General features: G+C 48.5%; 1 protein-coding gene across 1 annotated transcript in view; it reads right to left on the bottom strand.

Annotated features, from left to right (window-relative positions):
- The window catches only part of LOC308136277 (Golgi apparatus protein 1-like), a gene marked incomplete at its 5' end in the record, with an annotated part of 53,386 nt that extends 37,512 nt beyond the window's left edge, over positions 1-15,874 (bottom strand). The window contains 6 exon segments of the mRNA XM_080504544.1: positions 535-621; positions 2,503-2,532; positions 15,539-15,556; positions 15,558-15,677; positions 15,679-15,747; positions 15,749-15,874. Coding sequence (XP_080360670.1) covers positions 535-621; positions 2,503-2,532; positions 15,539-15,556; positions 15,558-15,677; positions 15,679-15,747; positions 15,749-15,874 — 450 coding nt within the window.
- Between the last annotated feature and the right edge of the window lie 4,870 nt (positions 15,875-20,744).

Genomic DNA, 20,744 nt, shown 5'->3' with positions numbered 1-20,744 from the left:
GCAACTGTGCCTTTTTTATAGCAGCTGTGAAGGTGGAACGTTTCTTTGACCCTCGTAATTCACAATGATAGGGAAGAGATGTGTGTATATATATATATATATATATATATATAAAAAGTTGTGGAACTTGGCACACACATCAAACCCTGCAAAAATGTGATACTCCCATAAGGGCACTGCCCATGTCTGGCAAACTGGCTCCATAGCGCCCCCTACAGTTGTATCGTCTACCAGGAAGCACATTTCACCAGGTGAGGATCTGCTCACTACTTCAAGCTGCTTGCAGCTTTGATTACATTTAATTTCATGTCTGTTTATATTGCACATATCTAGCTCGCAGTTTGATTTCTCAGAGTGCAAATACTCTAACAACTACTGAGGAAACAGTTACACTTAGTATTTCACAGTTAATTGTGCCCACAAACAAGTCTGGGCCATTTTGTAAAGCACTTTACTTTGAAGTCTGCTCTGAAAAAAGTGCAGCCTCCAGCTTTGTGCTGGTCGTCTCCCAGGTGGCTCCACTGCAGGACTGACCTCAGATATGGTGGTCTTGCAGACCTCCACAGCCACAGACTCGAACTTGGGGTCGGTGGTCAGGTTGAGCTTGTAGTTCCACAGCAGCTGGAGGAGGGAGAATAAAGAGCGGTGAAGACGAGGGCCTGACTGATGTGTTTCAGGCTGAAGTCAATTCCAATATGAGGGAATAAAGACATTTCCCATAAATATATTGGTCGCTTGTATTTTTCAATTAAAAAAAGAAAAGGCTTAAAAATTTGTCAAAAAGACAAATTGAAGGGAGACTTTTATCAGAAATAATGTGAAAGTAGCAGCATATCAATGATTTCAACATAAAATGGATCAACCTAGAAATACATAGAATTTTTTTTAATTGCAGTTCGGGGCGGGGCCATGAGAGCAGGTGGGGGCGGGGCCGTGAGAGCAAGTGGGGGCGGGGCCATGAGAGCAGGTGAGGGCGGGGCCATGAGAGCAGGTGGGGGCGGGGTCAAGCAGGTGGGGGCGGGGCCGTGAGAGCAGGTGGGGGCGGGGCCGTGAGAGCAGGTGGGGGCGGGGCCGTGAGAGCAGGTGGGGGCGGGGCCGGGGCCGTGAGAGCAGGTGGGGGCGGGGCCGTGAGAGCAGGTGGGGGCGGGGCCATGAGAGCAGATGAGGGCGGGGCCGTGAGAGCAGATGGGGGCGGGGCCTTGAGAGCAGGTGGGGGCAGGGCCATGAGAGCAGGTGGGGGCGGGGCCATGAGAGCAGGTGGGGACGGGGCCGTGAGAGCAGGTGGGGGCGGGGCCGTGAGAGCAGGTGGGGGCGGGGCCATGAGATCAGGTGGGGGCGGGGCCATGAGAGCAGGTGGGGGCGGGGCCATGAGAGCAGGTGGGGGCGGGGCCATGAGAGCAGGTGAGGGCGGGGCCATGAGAGCAGGTGGGGGCGGGGCCTTGAGAGCAGGTGGGGACGGGGCCATGAGAGCAGGTGAGGGCGGGGCCATGAGAGCAGGTGGGGGCGGGGCCTTGAGAGCAGGTGGGGGCGGGGCCGTGAGAGCAGGTGAGGGCGGGGCCATGAGAGCAGGTGGGGGCGGGGTCAAGCAGGTGGGGGCGGGGCCGTGAGAGCAGGTGGGGGCGGGGCCGTGAGAGCAGGTGGGGGCGGGGCCGTGAGAGCAGGTGGGGGCGGGGCCGGGGCCGTGAGAGCAGGTGGGGGCGGGGCCGTGAGAGCAGGTGGGGGCGGGGCCATGAGAGCAGATGAGGGCGGGGCCGTGAGAGCAGATGGGGGCGGGGCCTTGAGAGCAGGTGGGGGCAGGGCCATGAGAGCAGGTGGGGGCGGGGCCATGAGAGCAGGTGGGGACGGGGCCGTGAGAGCAGGTGGGGGCGGGGCCGTGAGAGCAGGTGGGGGCGGGGCCATGAGATCAGGTGGGGGCGGGGCCATGAGAGCAGGTGGGGGCGGGGCCATGAGAGCAGGTGGGGGCGGGGCCATGAGAGCAGGTGAGGGCGGGGCCATGAGAGCAGGTGGGGGCGGGGCCTTGAGAGCAGGTGGGGACGGGGCCATGAGAGCAGGTGAGGGCGGGGCCATGAGAGCAGGTGGGGGCGGGGTCATGAGAGTAGCTTGCTCAGAGTAAGAGCAGGAAATGGGAAAGCATCTTGATTCTTAAAAACAACATTGTAAAGCAAAAAGCTGTATTTGGAAATGATACTGTATTTTTCAATACCTAATTCTATTAAAAGCACAGCTCTAGTTACCATCAGTTTAAATCGGCCAATTTTTGACAAATGATCAATTCTTTTCTAAAGGCAATAATCAGCAGATTAAATTGTCCAGCCACTTGATTGGTCGTGTTCACGTGAGGATAATAGATATCAGTGCCATCAACTGTCATCAGTATATTTCTGAATGTGCTATACCTGAAACTCCAAGGACAAAAGAGGATCTCTATTGTCATCAAATCAGAATATTTAGACTTCACATGAACAAAAAGAAAGGCATGCTGGGAAATGATGGTGCACTTACATGGTTGCATTCAGTTGCGATTTCAGTTTCCTGAAAAACAAAAAACAAAAACAGACTTAACAATTTGAACAGTTATTTACAACAACAGCAAACGAAACTAACTCCATTTCTGCAAAAATACAAATAATTCCAGTCTGACTCTTGTGCCGAGAGTCTCTTCTGTGTTTGAGTGCCAGTTCAGTGCAGGAGTCTTGTGGCGTTCAGGGACTGGTGGCCCGCCAGTGTTACTTCTGCAGTATTTCCTCAGACACGTAAACAAGCAGCAGCTATGAAAGGGTTGGTAGGTGGATTCTCGTCCCTCTGTCCACGTGAAGACGGTCCTTAAGGTAAACACTGTGGCCCATTAATGTAGTCTTAAGGGTTTTACATATTTGTTCTAGATTTGTTTGGGGGGAGTCATGGTTTAAGGATGTAAAGCAGCCATTTTTATTTATTTCGGGCAAAAAATAAATTAAAAAAAATCGATGAAATCGATTTATCGAGTTTGTTGCTCAAATCGATTCTAACAGACTGAACATGGGCAGTACTTTTACTGCTCAAGTTAGTTCAGTAGTAATTTGGATGGTCAGTCTTTGAAAAAGAAAGCGCTGAGTCGGCACGGTGCTGCTGGGAACTTCACTTCTGTCAAACCTCCATCTGGCCCCAGGAGCCTCCAGGCAAGGTCCTGGAGGAATCCTCTTTTTACATTTCACTGGATTTTGGGCATAATGTTTCCTTAAAATATACTTTATGTGGATTTTGTTGTCATCGTTAGTACTAACTGCATGATCTTGCACAAATCATCACGGACACTGTGGAGAAACACTTCAGGTGTAAATGTAGGTTATTATAGCATTATTGTACCAGTCCAGCCCACTCAAGATGAAACAGGACTGAATGTGGTTTCTGAAGTTACATTTGATTTTGTATACATTATATCATTGTATATATAGTATACATCTTTGTATTGGTTCAGTTAGGTTCCTTTGAATAAGTTTCTCACATTATTTGGCGTTTGGTTCGTTCAATGTCAACTCGTCCTACAATTTCTCTCATCACAACGTCCAGGATGCTAAAGAATCAACCTGACGTGACGACAAGCAGCTCACCAAGACAACGGGCTCCAAATAAGACCAGAGATAAATACTTTTCCTAAACAAATACTCCAGATTTGTATTTCACTACTACATCATCTGCACAACCCCGTCCCCGGATTTTAATCGTGATTGGGATTTTGTCTCCAGACGATCTTGAAGGATACGACATTAGTGATTCTATGATCACGTTTACACGCAGCTGAGATACTGAAGATCTGACAGTTCATTCTAACCAGGACGGTCTGAGTGTTACTCCAGAATAAGGTTGGGCCTTCTATTGTTTGCAGATGACACTACTGTCTATAAATCAGGAAGTGACCTGGATACATTATTATCTTGAGTGAGCACTGAAATGGCAAATTTAAAAAAAATGGTTTGACCAAAATAAAACATTATTAAATTGGGAAAAAACTAAATATATGATTTTTGGGATGAGGAAATCTGAGGGGAATGTAAACATTACTATTGATGATTTGAGGATTGACAGAGTGACCAAGATTACATTTCTGAGAATCATGTTAGATACCAAACTCAGCTGGAAGCCCCGCATTGAGTAGATTCAAACAAAAGTGAGTAAATGTATAGGTATTTTGCATAAAGTGAAATATGTTCTTGGTAAGGATTCCCACCAACCTACTGTGTGGGTGTGGCCCCGTCAACCTACTGTGTGGGTGTGGCCGCACCAACCTACTGTGTGGGTGTGGCCCCACCAACCTACTGTGTGGGTGTGGCCCAACCCACCTACTGTGTGGGTGTGGCCCCATCAACCTACTGTGTGGGTGTGGCCCCACCCACCTACTGTGTGGGTGTGGCCCCATCAACCTACTGTGTGGGTGTGGCCCCACCAACCTACTGTGTGGGTGTGGCCCCACCCACCTACTGTGTGGGTGTGGCCCCACCCACCTACTGTGTGGGTGTGGCCCCACCAACCTACTGTGTGGGTGTGGCCCCACCCACCTACTGTGTGGGTGTGGCCCCACCCACCTACTGTGTGGGTGTGGCCCCATCAACCTACTGTGTGGGTGTGGCCCCACCCACCTACTGTGTGGGTGTGGCCCCATCAACCTACTGTGTGGGTGTGGCCCCACCAACCTACTGTGTGGGTGTGGCCCCACCCACCTACTGTGTGGGTGTGGCCCCACCCACCTACTGTGTGGGTGTGGCCCCACCAACCTACTGTGTGGGTGTGGCCCCACCCACCTACTGTGTGGGTGTGGCCCCACCCACCTACTGTGTGGGTGTGGCCGCACCAACCTACTGTGTGGGTGTGGCCCCACCCACCTACTGTGTGGGTGTGGCCCCGCCCATTAGAAAAGTGTGGCACCACGGCAGTTGGACTCACATGGTGAGACACGTCCAGGTCCAGCACTGCGCAGTGTTTACGGAGAACTTTACTTTATTTGCCAAACAAATGGTAAAACATATCTCGCCGCCTTGAGACCCTTTTTAAACAACCAAGTATCGGATCACAGAACCGGAGGAGCCAGAGGCGTACGGCCGGGTTCTAACAATCTCAGAACTCCTAATGGAGGAGAAACGATGACGAGGAGACGATGAACGGCAGTCAGAGGAGGAGTTCAGCAAGGAACTCTAAACTTTATCCTCCATGAATCCACACTTCTCACTAACTCTTCTTTTCTCTCCAGCATGAGAGCAGCGCCACATGCTGCTACACCAGAATACCACCGACAGGAAACCCCCCTCTCTACAAAATAAAGTTCCTCACTGTGGTGATCAGTTCAGGTCATAATTACTGTGGGGCGGTGGGGAACTTTATTTTGTAGAGAGGAAGTAGTTTAGTGGTTCCACCATGTGAAGCTCCGTTGGAGACAAAAGAAAAGTGTTTGTGAGAAGTGTGTTGGAATTAAAAACAAAGTTTAGAGTTCCTTGCTGAGGAACGTGTGTTCATCGGCTCGACACCGCCAACATTTTAGTTTGGAACAATTTGTCAAAGTATTTATGTTGGACTGATTTATTGAAGTATATCTATCTCTTTATTCTATTTACTGAAATATATCTGTTATTGTATTTCATTTATTTCTGAAGATTAAGTGCAGTACAACAGTTTATTTTTTACAACTACATTACATGATATTTTTATATATTTAACAGATGTTAAATTTGTATATATGCAACAGGAGAGTCATTTTTAAAAATGTTCAATAAATGCTGTTCCAAATTCAAAGACATAATCGTGTAAATAATTGCGATGTCAATATTGCCCACAATAATCGTGATTATGATTTTTTCCATAATGGAGCAGCCCTACGTTGTGCTTCTTCAAGGGTTGTGGCTATAATGGCGTCCTGCGTCTTGTTCCACTGCCCCCTACAGGTCTGGAGGCTCACAGTCGCTCTGAACCACTTGTATGTCCACGTCAATCAACATTGGTTTTTTGGGAACCGTAGACGTAATAACTTAGCTGGGTAAATAAATGTTTGTTTAAAAACAAAAAAAATTAAAAAAAGGAGATTCATATTGAATACACCAAAAAAAAAAAAATCTACAGATTACCTGATGACCAAAAGCCCGAAACACAAAGCTGCTGACCATCAGACCAGGATTTAATACAGATTGAGGTCATTACAGAGTTTGGTTTATTTGCCCTCAACACCCTGCAGGTCAGGTGGCTGCCTGGTGACCATGGAGGTGGAGGAGGTGGAGGATGGAGGAGGAGGAGGAGGAGGATAGAGGAGGAGGTGGATAGAGGAGGAGGATGAGGAGGAGAGAGGATGGAGGAGGAGGTGGATAGAGGAGGAGGTGGATAGAGGAGGAGGATGAGGAGGAGAGAGGATGGAGGAGGAGGTGGATAGAGGATGGAGGAGGAGGAGGTGGATAGAGGTGGATAGAGGAGGAGGAGGAGGAGGATAGAGGATGGAGGAGGAGGTGGAGGAGGAGGATAGAGGATGGAGGATGAGGTGGATAGAGGAGGAGGAGGAGGATAGAGGATGGAGGAGGAGGTGGTGGATAGAGGAGGAGGAGGAGGAGGAGGATAGAGGATGGAGGAGGAGGTGGATAGAGGATGGAGGAGGAGGAGGTGGATAGAGGAGGAGGAGGAGGAGGATGAGGTGGATAGAGGAGGAGGAGGAGGATAGAGGATGGAGGAGGAGGTGGATAGAGGATGGAGGAGGAGGTGGACGTGGATAGAGGATAGAGGATGGAGGAGGAGGAGGAGGTGGTGGATAGAGGATGGAGGAGGAGGTGGAGGAGGAGGATAGAGGATGGAGGATGGAGGAGGAGGTGGATAGAGGATGGAGGATGGAGGAGGAGGTGGATAGAGGATGGAGGAGGAGGTGGAGGAGGAGGATAGAGGATGGAGGATGGAGGAGGAGGTGGATAGAGGATGGAGGATGGGGGAGGAGGTGGATAGAGGATGGAGGAGGAGGAGGAAGTGGAGGAGGTGGCGGATAGAGGATGGAGGAGGAGGTGGATGGAGGAGGAGGGGGAGGAGGTGGATGGAGGAGGAGGAGGAGGACTGGCTCCACCCTGGCGGTGGAGGACACTCCAGCAGATCCTCCTCCCTGTGGACTCAGGCTCTGCACCACGTACACAAAACCACTGCCTCCAGTGGGAGTGAGGGCGGGAGGGAGTGAGGGCGGGAGGGAGGGAGGGAGGGAGTGAGGGAGTGAGGGCAGGCGGGCGGGAGTGAGGGAGTGAGGGCGGGAGGGCGGGAGTGAGGGAGTGAGGGCGGGAGGGCGGGAGTGAGGGAGTGAGGGAGTGAGGGCGGGAGGGCGGGAGTGAGGGAGTGAGGGCGGGAGTGAGGGAGTGAGGGCGGGAGGGCGGGAGGGCGGGAGTGAGGGAGTGAGGGAGTGAGGGCGGGAGGGCGGGAGTGAGGGAGTGAGGGAGTGAGGGCGGGAGGGCGGGAGTGAGGGAGTGAGGGCGGGAGGGCGGGACGACACACAAGAATGTTCCCAGTTCTAAAAGTGTCTGAACGTCGGCCTCTGACCAACAGACTCCACGAGGACTTGGGGCTCCATGAATCCACCTGGACCTGGACGGGAGCGTCTCCAGAGACTCTCTCATCGTCTCGTCCAACAAACAAGCAGCAGCACAAAATCAATGCTCTGCAACCTGATTACAATGTCTGACAAGGAAAAGTAATAGCTAAGACAGATCAATGTTCCAGTGATGGACTGAATCAGAACTTAAACAGACGTCACACTGATCCCATCTCCAGTCATGCAGTCTTTACACTCTTGTTCAGTCTTTACACATTAACAGGAGCCAATGGTTATAATGGGGTCAGATAAAGGCATTCTATTGACTATTGTGATCAAAATAAAAACATTATATATTAATGTCTTTTTGCTTTATGCTTTTGAACCTCATGACAACAGTTTTCATCCTCAGCATTTCTCCTGACAAACCAAATGGACAATAAACACAATATGAATGTAATATGCATGAAGGAAACTCAGTTCTGGACAAGAACGACAAACTACAACAACCTAATTCAGGAACGAAACAGATGATGGCCACTACAGATGCACATGTGATTAAAAAAAGTCACAGTGAAAAAGAAATGTTCAATAGTTTAGATCAGCAGACTGGGAACGGGGAGTTGACAGGCTGACGCCTCACCGCTGGTTGCTCCTGACAACCAGGGCTCTCCACAGCGCCGCCACGTCCTGCACATCTGCACCTGCAGCGCCGAGGTCTCTGACCCGCACCTCCTATGAACCAGCGTAGGTCTTTTCCACTGGGGAGATGTAGAAAACAGTGGCCCGGGATAATAATTACAAAGAAAAAACTCAGAAGTTCAGAGGATGTAGGCTGCAGCAAGTTCCAGATGAAGTTCCTGGGCCGACTGGGGAAGTGGGAGGTGTTCATAGACTAATACAAACTTAGTTTGGGGCTGAAAGACATGCTGTCTCTGTAGATCATCTACATTTTAGGGATGCACCTTTAAAGTTGGCTCAACACAGTGAACAGGGCTTGAAGAGGTCTGGATGGAATCACGCGGCAGCCTGGAAACTGCTGACGTTCTAACTAGCAGCCCTGATGTCCGTCAGGCTGGAGTCACAGACGACTGCCTGGACTTTGTCTTCCTGTCGCTCTTATTGCTTCTGGTTTTATAAACAGTTTCTCCTTTGTGACACATTAATTTGCATACAAATGTGATAACCAGTGCACAGTCAAAGTCTGGAACTGTCTTGATGGACTGGCGACCTTTTGGGGACGGCGAATGATTATCATGCTAATGAGTGTCTGGATTGACTTGACTTCTTGATGTCATTTCACACAATGGATGAGCTGAACATCATAAACACAAGAAAATCCTCTTGTTGTTTTCGAGGTTGATCCAACAATCAGTTTGCAATACTGCTTGAATAAAAACTTGGTTTGTTATAATGAAAATGACAATTCGTCACTCAAGTTCAACTACTGAAATCCAACCTATTGGACCAAACCGTCACATTTAGGGAGCTAGAATTCTAAAGTATTTCTGTGTGAGGTCTATGCAACGTTACAAAAGGTGTACTGGGAGCTTGTTTCACCAACGACTCACTTAAGCAGCAAGTACAAAAAACAAGTGAGACTCCTTGGATGTTCTACCTTGTTGTGTACAGGAAAGCCAAAGTATGAATTCAAAGTAGAGACATGGTGTCCAAATGTCAAACAAGAATGTAAAACGGACTATCTGGACCGGTTCTTCAGGTGCTTGCTCAGCAGGATAGTTTACAGACTGTTTGATTGCGGGGGATTTGCTGGAAATGTTCACACCTTCACCTGGTTAAGTTTGTTTTCACACTACATGTTTGAGAGCACAGACTTCCTGGACGACGTCACAACATCATAACCACTGCTCAGTCAAAACCAACCGTCCAGAGGAGGAAGAGCATGACCAGGTAGAAACCCAGCTCACTGATTGGTCCAGACTAAAACTGGAGTGGTGAACGGGTGACCACAACATGTAGACTTCAATGAGTGTCTTCCTCACTACGTCACCTCTGCCCTCAACATAGTTCCAACGGTTTCTTTCTGCATCTGCTTCTTCAGATTTGCTTGATTAGCTTGGTTTCTGTAGAAACAACCTGACTGGTGTCTTCTAGTGGACCAGTGTCCAGGACAGACTTCACCTGACTGGTGTCTTCTAGTGGACCAGTGTCCAGGACAGACTTCACCTGACTGGTGTCTTCTAGTGGACCAGTGTCCAGGACAGACTTCACCTCACTGGTGTCTTCTAGTGGAGCAGTGTCCAGGACAGACTTCACCTGACTGGTGTCTTCTAGTGGACCAGTGTCCAGGACAGACTTCACCTGACTGGTGTCTTCTAGTGGACCAGTGTCCAGGACAGACTTCACCTGACTGGTGTCTTCTAGTGGACCAGTGTCCAGGACAGACTTCACCTGACTGGTGTCTTCTAGTGGACCAGTGTCCAGGACAGACTTCACCTGACTGGTGTCTTCTAGTGGACCAGTGTCCAGGACAGACTTCACCTGACTGGTGTCTTCTAGTGGACCAGTGTCCAGGACAGACTTCACCTGACTGGTGTCTTCTAGTGGACCAGTGTCCAGGACAGACTTCACCTGACTGGTGTCTTCTAGTGGAGCAGTGTCCAGGACAGACTTCACCTGACTGGTGTCTTCTAGTGGACCAGTGTCCAGGACAGACTTCACCTCACTGGTGTCTTCTAGTGGACCAGTGTCCAGGACAGACTTCACCTCACTGGTGTCTTCTAGTGGACCAGTGTCCAGGACAGACTTCACCTCACTGGTGTCTTCTAGTGGACCAGTGTCCAGGACAGACTTCACCTGACTGGTGTCTTCTAGTGGACCAGTGTCCAGGACAGACTTCACCTGACTGGTGTCTTCTAGTGGACCAGTGTCCAGGACAGACTTCATCTGACTGGTGTCTTCTAGTGGACCAGTGTCCAGGACAGACTTCACCTGACTGGTGTCTTCTAGTGGACCAGTGTCCAGGACAGACTTCACCTGACTGGTGTCTTCTAGTGGACCAGTGTCCAGGACAGACTTCACCTGACTGGTGTCTTCTAGTGGACCAGTGTCCAGGACAGACTTCACCTCACTGGTGTCTTCTAGTGGACCAGTGTTCAGGACAGACTTCACCTGACTGGTGTCTTCTAGTGGACCAGTGTCCAGGACAGACTTCACCTGACTGGTGTCTTCTAGTGGACCAGTGTCCAGGACAGACTTCACCTGACTGGTGTCTTCTAGTGGACCAGTGTCCAGGACAGACTTCACCTGACTGGTGTCTTCTAGTGGACCAGTGTCCAGGACAGACTTCACCTCACTGGTGTCTTCTAGTGGACCAGTGTCCAGGACAGACTTCACCTGACTGGTGTCTTCTAGTGGACCAGTGTCCAGGACAGACTTCACCTCACTGGTGTCTTCTAGTGGACCAGTGTCCAGGACAGACTTCACCTGACTGGTGTCTTCTAGTGGACCAGTGTCCAGGACAGACTTCACCTGACTGGTGTCTTCTAGTGGACCAGTGTCCAGGACAGACTTCACCTGACTGGTGTCTTCTAGTGGACCAGTGTCCAGGACAGACTTCACCTGACTGGTGTCTTCTAGTGGACCAGTGTCCAGGACAGACTTCACCTGACTGGTGTCTTCTAGTGGACCAGTGTCCAGGACAGACTTCACCTGACTGGTGTCTTCTAGTGGACCAGTGTCCAGGACAGACTTCACCTGACTGGTGTCTTCTAGTGGACCAGTGTCCAGGACAGACTTCACCTGACTGGTGTCTTCTAGTGGACCAGTGTCCAGGACAGACTTCACCTGACTGGTGTCTTCTAGTGGACCAGTGTCCAGGACAGACTTCACCTGACTGGTGTCTTCTAGTGGACCAGTGTCCAGGACAGACTTCACCTGACTGGTGTCTTCTAGTGGACCAGTGTCCAGGACAGACTTCACCTCACTGGTGTCTTCTAGTGGACCAGTGTCCAGGACAGACCTCGGCCCTAATGAAGCAGACTTTCCCTGAAAGGAACTGTGGTCTGGATCAAACAGTGCGGACGTGAAGGACCCTTGAATTAAAGAGGAAAGAACTACAAGAATGTACATTTGTGATATTGTATACAACAATAATACATATATCTTTAACAAAAATAATGTGTTTTTGTTTCAGATCAGTGGGAAATCGACAGTATTCAAATTGCTACTACAACTACTTTTATTTTTTTTACCTTGTCCCTCAAAGCTTACTGTTTTATTTATTTAAGATAAGATAAGATAAGACAAGCCTTTATTGATCACAAAGGAGAAATGTACTTGTTCCATTCTGCTCTTAAGGACTCATGAGTAGGAAAGACAAGAAATGTGCAAACAGTTAGATAAGAGTAGAGGAATCTTAAATACAATGACTATCAAGAACTCTAAGGGCCAAAAGTATTTACAGTAGAAAGTAATAATAAGTAAAATAAAATAGAATAGGACTAAAATAAAAAATAAGATCAAAATCACAGACTATAATAAAGTATAATAAGTTCTAAGGGGAGCAAAATATACAGTAAGATGAAATACAAGGAAATTAAACTATGATGGGGGGAGGGGGGGGGGGGGGCAAAGTGTAGAATAAAAGTACAATAAACATACTATAGTAAAAAACATACCAGTGTTGGCAGAGCAGGTTCAGTCCTAACGAGTGGTCAATTAGTGACGTAGATAAAGTGACGTAGATTCAGGGGTTATTGCACATAGCATTGCATGTTACTTTACAGTCTTGTTGTACAGTCTAACAGCGGTAGGGATGAAGGACTAGCGGTAGGGATGAAGGACTAGCGGTAGGGATGAAGGACTTGCGGTAGGGATGAAGGACTAGCGGTAGGGATGAAGGACCAGCGGTAGGGATGAAGGACCAGCGGTAGGGATGAAGGACCAGCGGTAGGGATGAAGGACTAGCGGTAGGGATGAAGGACTAGCGGTAGGGATGAAGAACTAGCGGTAGGGATGAAGGACTAGCGGTAGGGATGAAGGACTAGCGGTAGGGATGAAGGACTTGCGGTAGGGATGAAGGACTAGCGGTAGGGATGAAGGACTTGCGGTAGGGATGAAGGACTAGCGGTAGGGATGAAGGACTAGCGGTAGGGATGAAGGACTAGCGGTAGGGATGAAGGACTTGCGGTAGGGATGAAGGACTAGCGGTAGGGATGAAGGACTAGCGGTAGGGATGAAGGACCAGCGGTAGGGATGAAGGACCAGCGGTAGGGATGAAGGACTAGCGGTAGGGATGAAGGACCAGCGGTAGGGATGAAGGACTAGCGGTAGGGATGAAGGACCAGCGGTAGGGATGAAGGACTTGCTCCGTCCTGCACTGAGGGTGTCAGTGTGCCACTGAGAGAGCAGTAGAAACAAAGGGAGTAACAGGCCATGACTTTATCCATCAGAGGAGACACGTCTTGTGATTGTGAACAAAGTGAGGCGTGTGTGAGCCTCAGCCAGCTCCTGTGGTGGCAGAGCGTAGAGCATAGAGCGTAGAGTATAGAGCGTAGAACGTAGAACGTAGAGCGTAGAGCTCAGTTGGTCAGACACAAGCAGCTAATGAGCTTAAACAACACAGAGCAATCAGCTGCCACCCGCCCAACAGCCTCAGCTGATCTCTTAAGTAGCCCTGAAACGGACCTGAAGGTCACAAGCGTTGCTGGCGCCTGGAAACTTACCAGCAAGGACAGGTTTTATCATGGAAGGAACAGATTGGAGCATTTAGAAACAAATGACTGAAGTCATGAAGAGACGAGAGCTCAAACAAGCCTCGTGTTACTCAGTGTGCCTCAAGAACAAGCATGTGAACAAGCACTGCTCTAATGTGGAGTGACACCGAGCCCAGAGCCCGTCCACATGACAACTTAGCCACAATGCTGGGCTACAAGCTGCACAAGCTACTGAAGCTAGCATGTTTAATAAGGCCACGTGTTGTTTCTCACACACGAGGATGAGCAGGCGTATCCTCAGGGTAGTCTACATTTTTAAATTTGCATGATCCTGGTCTAACTCAAATGGTGTAGTATGAAGGGATATTGTATTCTGATGTTTTATTTTTATTTTGTCATATGGCGTCCTGGTGAATGTAATGTACGGACCACCGAGTGTGTTGTATATGTAGACTGCTCTGCTGCTCTGAGTACTGCTACAAATTAATCTTCCTATGGGATCAATAAAGTTTCTGAATCTGAATCTTCCTCTGCGGTTGTGGGGTATTCCTGTGGCAGAGTCACAGCGCCACCTAAAGGCCTGGCATGTCTGTGGACGGAATTGTTTTGAAGAACAACGGTTATAAAAAATGAATTGTTTTGAAGAACGGTTATAAAAAATGAATTGTTTTGAAGAACAATGGTTATAAAAAGAAATGTTTTGAATGTTTTGAAGAACAATGGTTATAAAAAAAGAAATGTTTTGAAGAACAATGGTTATAAAAAAGAAATGTTTTGAAGAACAATGGTTATAAAAAAGAATGTTTTGAAGAACAATGGTTATAAAAAAGAAATGTTTTGAAGAACAATGGTTATAAAAAAGAATGTTTTGAAGAACAATGGTTATAAAAAAAGAAATGTTTTGAAGAACAATGGTTATAAAAAAAGAAATGTTTTGAATGTTGTGAAGAACAATGGTTATAAAAAAAGAAATGTTTTGAAGAACAATGGTTATAAAAAAAGAAATGTTTTGAATGTTTTGAAGAACAATGGTTATAAAAAAAAGAAATGTTTTGAAGAACAATGGTTATAAAAAAAAGAAATGTTTTGAAGAACGGTTATAAAAAAAAGAAATGTTTTGAAGAACAATGGTTATAAAAAAAGAAATGTTTTGAAGAACAATGGTTATAAAAAAAAGAAATGTTTTGAAGAACAACGGTTATAAAAAAAGAAATGTTTTGAATGTTTTGAAGAACACTGGTTATAAAAAGAAATGTTTTGAAGAACAATGGTTATAAAAACAAATGTTGTGAAGAACAATGGTTATAAAAAGAAATGTTTAGCTGGTACGGCCAGGGCCTGACCTGGACCAGAGCTGGGAGCTTCTCCTCAGTGATGAATCACTCAGTGCTATGAAATGAGGCTGCAATCCCTGCTGTTAATGACCAACGTCCTGACGCTCTCAGCCCGGCCACACCAGTGACCTGGGAGGGTCTTCTGGAGCACAGGATCCAGATGTTGATGTGTTGAAGTCTACCTTGCATGTCCTCCCAGCCTGCTAACCAACCACACACACTGGTTCCTGGCCCAGTGCGGTCCGGGGCTCCCAGTCCAGAGACCTGCTGCAGGGCTGGGGGAGCCGGGCTGCAGGGCTGCAGGGCTGGGGGAGCCGGGCTGCAGGGCTGCAGGGCTGGGGGAGCCGGGCTCCGCTATGTGGGCCGACTGGAGCTCCGGGAGGCGCAATACTCCACCGACCGGTTCACTTATCGATGTCAGACAAACCGGTTTAAAAAAACTCCAAGCTTTGTGTGAGAGCATGTCTGTAGTATTGTGTTCAGGAGCAGGAAGTCTTTACCTGATTTCCCTGGCTTTTCCCACTTCACTACGCTGATATGTTCAGAATTTATGTCAGTACATGATAATTGCCAATAAACATGTAATCATATCTGCCACTGCCACGTCCGCTTGTTAAGTTTTTTCTGACGGTAGATCTTTAAATCCACGATTCTTTAGAACGCAACCCTTCGCAATTCCTACTTTTAAGCGTTTCCATGAGACGTTCCAGCGATTTGTGTGAAGACGCAAACACAAATACATTCATCTTACATAAGTTAAGTGTTATTTGAGGAGTGATTCACAGCCGATGTGAGCAGTGGCCCCCGGAGGCCTCGGATGGTGTCTTCAGGGTTTCCACCAGGTCGTTCCCGAGCCGCAGCAGAGAGGGAGAACCACAAACCCGACGCGTTCTGGACGGGGTCCGGCGGCTAACAGCTGCTAGCTGGCAGCGGACGGGAGCAGCCTGCTCTCTGCAGGCACACCCTGCTTTTCCCTGCCGCAACTACGGATGCCAGTGCTGCCCACGTACCTCCTTCCTGTCCTGGAGACCACTCCAGCACCGCCAGGTTGTTGTTCCAGGAGTGTTTCGGGCAGAGTCGGGTCAGGTCCTCCCTGCACACCGCCTCCTCCGACAACTTCCAGCCGGCAGTGCGCCTCCGAGGCAGCGAGGGCCCCGGCACCCTGGTTCCTCTCCACCGCCACTGGGAGCCCCACGACGGGCCCCGGGCCCCCCGGCTGGATTCTGCAGGTTGTCAGCGTTGGCGGGGAGCTTGGGGACATTGTTGTTGTCTCCCCGGAGCGGATGCACACACGAGAAGATGCACATGAAGAGCAGCAGCAGAGGAACACGTATACAGTCCGCCATCTTCACTGAGCCAGGCAGCCTGCTGCTGCAGCCTTCACGGGCGCTCGGAAATATGAACACTGACAATAAAGTTGTGAACGGAAGGAGCGTGTGGTTCAGGACCACTGGGTTCGTCCCCGCGGGGGAGCGGGAGACGCTCCGCCCGGCTCTACAACACTGCTATTATGTTGTTAGTTTGCTCTGCTTGCTTTACTGGTTTTTAATATCTCACTCACTTAACCTGTTCATCCTGCTGGAGACACAATTCCTGCTCCGTCAGCACATTCCTTCGCCACGGAGTCGTTGGCCTTCTTCTTTTCTTCCATCCAGTGAAAGTCCGCGATGGTTGGAGGGAGATGGGCTGGTTGTTGGTTCTCCATTCCATGTATGTACTCAGAAGTACTGACTTTCAGACAAGTGCATTTTGGGTAATTTGGCTTCCCAAGTCCACATGAGTCAGGCCTTGATGTATCCTCCATCACTGTTGTTTTGGTGTTTTATATCTATGTTCTCGACAATGTAGGGAGAGCGAGTACACATCCAGGGATTTCATACTCACTCGCAAAGATACGTACTTTGAATGAGATCGGTACTTTGTCTCCAACTGATGACGTTTCACAAGTACGTGGGAACACAAGTACCAACGAGTAACGCGTGTTGAGAAACGGCTATGGGCTGTTCTTCTCATGGCGACTTTGGGTTTCCTGTCATGGGACATCTTTAGACATGAAGCCGTCACAGCCTTCCATTCTTGACTTCCGGAAACATTTTTACTGTCTTAGGCTGCGTCCCAATTCTCCCCCTTAGCCCTTCATCTTACCCCTTCCCCTCTGAAATGCGCGTTCACAGAGAGTCTGAGGGGTGTCCCATGTCACTATTGTTCAGAGATGAAGGGGTGAGGGGAAGGGCTATTCACCCCTCTAAACGAAGCATTTCCAGATGCACACTTTAAACAGAGGGGTAGGAGGACATGGCGCTGAAGGACTCTCATTTCACATATATACGCTTCTAAAGTTCTATAAACCTGTTGTGTTTTATACTAGTAAGAACGACAGTAGCGCTGCCGTCTGTAGCTTCCGTGTGTCTTTGTTTGGTAGAGACTGTTTATAACATTTTATTATTACACTGTAGAGTTCCAAAGTCTTCTAATATGGGTGTTTTGAAAACAGGGACCAGAGCAAATGTCAGGTTTAGGCTATAGACATTTATTAAATCTGCAAGAAAGAACAAGACAACAAGGGTGATTTTTACTCGCGGGGAGAATGAACAGGAGGCGCCCAAGTTACACCTCCGACCCACTCTGAGCTCCCTGCCACTCTCCTGCGCTTTTATTTCCATTAACAGATGGGAGGGTTTACACATAAAAAAACACTTTGCTATGCTAGACAGTTGTAGAGGATGTCAGTCTCCCCTGGAGGCGTGGGATGCTACCGAGACGTCAACTGAGGCAAGGCTGCAGTGTTCTTGCTTATCAGCCTCCATCAGTGTGCCCCTGCCAAGGCAGAACACATGTTTATACAAAGTTAAACAACAGCGTCTGAGTGACGCTGCCAAATAAAGACAGAAGGAATAAGATTGAGATTAAGCATGAATATGGCAACTATATATAAAAACACTCTAACAGCAAACCAGGAAGCTCCTCCGCTTTCACATGGTGAATGAGGAAATATTTCTGAAGTCCAAATACAAAAACTGAAGTGATCCACGTCTCCGTCTATTTCTTCTCCTTGATGTGGAACGGCGGAAAACGAAACAAAGCAGCCAAGCTGCTGCAACACGGTGAATTTGTGACGGCAGGACGACGCTCCTGCTGGAAAATCAACAAACATCTGTGGCTCAGCTCTGCTGATATAAGGGGCGCTGTATTATGATGTCATAACTGTGAGACGAAGTAAGAGGGGCGGGGGGGGACAGAGGGAGAGGGGCGGGGCTGAGCAGAGAGAGAGGGGCGGGGCTGAGCAGAGGGAGAGGGGCGGGGCTGAGCAGAGTGAGAGGGGTGGGGCGGGGCCGAGCAGAGGGAGAGGGGCGGGGCTGAGCAGAGGGAGAGGGGTGGGGCTAAGCAGAGGGAGAGGGGGCGGGGCTGAGCAGAGGGAGAGGGGGCGGGGGCTGAGCAGAGAGAGAGGGGCGGGGCTGAGCAGAGGGAGAGGGGCGGGGCTGAGCAGAGTGAGAGGGGTTGGGCGGGGCCGAGCAGAGGGAGAGGGGGGCGGGGCGGGGCTGAGCAGAGGGAGAGGGGCCGGGGCTAAGCAGAGGGAGAGGGGGCGGGGCTGAGCAGAGGGAGAGGGGGCGGGGCTGAGCAGAGGGAGAGAGGGCGGGGCTGAGCAGAGGGAGAGGGGCGGGGCTGAGCAGAGGGAGAGGGGTGTCCCAAATCTAAGGGCTGAAACTGCCTTTGCCCTGGTTTTGTAGGTGAAGGCAGAGGCGGAGTGCTAAGGGGTAGGCGGAGGGGTAAGAATGGAATTGGGATTGGCCCTTATACTTATACAGTTCCCAATCTGTGATCTTGTTGGACCAGTAGATGTTGCAGAGCGTACAGCGACAGCTGTTGTGAAGACATACTTTCACCTTGCTCATAGATCCTTTCATGACTCACCAGCACTCAGGGCCAGACCAAAGAACAGTCAGAACATTCCTTTTGTAAAGCCTAATCTTAGTCTTAAAGGTTTGGTTTTGAATATCTAACGGTTTCTGTCAATCCTCTACAAAGTTGTAGAGTATTGACAGTAACACAACATATTGTGGTGTTGGTAATTAGTACATATGTTGCTGTATGCTAACTGGCAGTAGCCTCAGAGCCACCATGCTAAAGGCTGCAAAGTGTATTAATTATAGGACATGGTTTTTGGACATTTTGCTGTGTTGTACCAGGAGGTATCATTAACATTGGTTTTAGGTTGAAATTATGGTCAATATCTGTTAAAATTAAAATGTTATAATGTTACTATGTTTCAGTCCAATAAACAGTATTTGCCATTTTTATGCAAGATGCAATTACAATATTATGTTCTTTTTAAATATGCCTTTATGCGCAAAATACAATGAAATGTCTTAAAAACATGTCCTCCCTTTACAGCTCCCATTTTTCTTTGCAATAAAAAATTTCATCTTACCCCTAATAAGAATAAAACAAGTGTTTTGGGGAAATCCATCTAAAACATCTACTTTGACACTGTTTCTCTTCAGGCTCATGTTTCGTGACAGGCTGTTGCTTCTCAGTTTGCATCATGTTTGCAGCCTTCAGCATGTGTGTGTTCAGCTATTTTTATTAGTAAAAATACTACTAGTAGTAGTAGTAGTAGTAGTAGTAGTAGTAGTAGTAGTCGTGGTCAGAGTGGGCAGGGTCGGACCTGCCAACCCCAGGTTGAAAGGAATAAATGAAATCATTCATATTTTTTTGTGATCAATTTTTTTTCATTTGTATTAATTGACTCAGATTAAACAAGATAAAACACTTATTTTACATAACACAAAAACAAAAGAACAAAAAAACTAAACTTAACAAACAAACAAAACCTAACAATTGCCCTCGGTTCAGCAGCACATGGTGAAAACAAATGCATAATGCTGCAGCATGTAGGAATGGCGGGACCAGCCTCATCAATTCCCTCAATTCCCCTCAGGAGAGAAACCACACCGTCCATTTTTATAATATTGTCCTTCTCAAGCGTATATTAAATTAAATCTCTGACCTGCAATATGTCTGAGGCCACAAGAGCTGCCAAAGTAACCAAGAACATAAACCCAAACGTCAACTGGAAAGCAAACAGGAAATTAAGAAACAAACAACACAAGTTCTGATTTGTTTTAATCAATTTAACCCCAAGGAGTATATGGTAACCACGAACTCTGGAGTCACACCTCCACCTGAAAATGTTAAAGTGTTAAACTCTGCAGCCTCTATTAACAATATAAAGTCTTTCTCATCAAAGTTTGATCAACAGGAATCCAGTAAATCCAGAAAGCAAGGACTTTTTTTAATAGTGACTCCCTCAGTGTGAAACCTGGACCTGATGGATGAAGAGCTGAGATCCTGGTTTTCAAAAACTTCTCCATCACTGTCACTGACACAGTACTTTGATACAAGATGGTAGCAGGAGGTGGAGATGAACCACACTGACGTCTGTCACTTTACATTTCACCGGCAAAGTTCTGTGCTGCCCTCTAGTGGTGAAGAGTATTTATACATGATTACTCTGCAACACACTGTCGCTGTGAGAGCAAATGATTTTTTTTTGAAAAAATGTGAAATGGGATAATTTCCCACGGCTCAGCTGACGATCTGGAGGAAACACCAGAGGGCCGCGGAGACCTGGAGACCTGGAGACCTGGAGACCTGGAGCAACATGGAGGACGACTCTGTCAGCCTGGAGAACTGGAGACCTGGAGACCTGGAGCAACATGGAGGACGACTCTGTCAGCCTGGAGACCTGGAGACCTGGAGACCTGGAGACCTGGAGCAACATGGAGGATGACTCTGTCAGCCTGGAGACCTGGAGACCTGGAGACCTGGAGACCTGGAGCAACATGGAGGATGACTCTGTCAGCCTGGAGACCTGGAGACCTGGAGACCTGGAGACCTGGAGCAACATGGAGGATGACTCTGTCAGCCTGGAGACCTGGAGACCTGGAGCAACATGGAGGACGACTCTGTCAGCCTGGAGACCTGGAGACCTGGAGCAACATGGAGGACGACTCTGTCAGCCTGGAGACCTGGAGACCTGGAGACCTGGAGCAACATGAAGGATGACTCTGTCAGCCTGGAGACCTGGAGACCTGGAGACCTGGAGACCTGGAGCAACATGGAGGACGATTCTGTCAGCCTGGAGACCTGGAGACCTGGAGACCTGGAGCGACGTCGTGATGCTCGTCTGGTAGAATCCAGTCGAGCTTCATGACT

This window comes from Blennius ocellaris (genome assembly GCF_963422515.1).
Source record: "Blennius ocellaris genome assembly, chromosome: 11".
Lineage (NCBI taxonomy): Eukaryota > Metazoa > Chordata > Actinopteri > Blenniiformes > Blenniidae > Blennius > Blennius ocellaris.
This window is presented reverse-complemented; position numbering and strand designations above follow the sequence as displayed.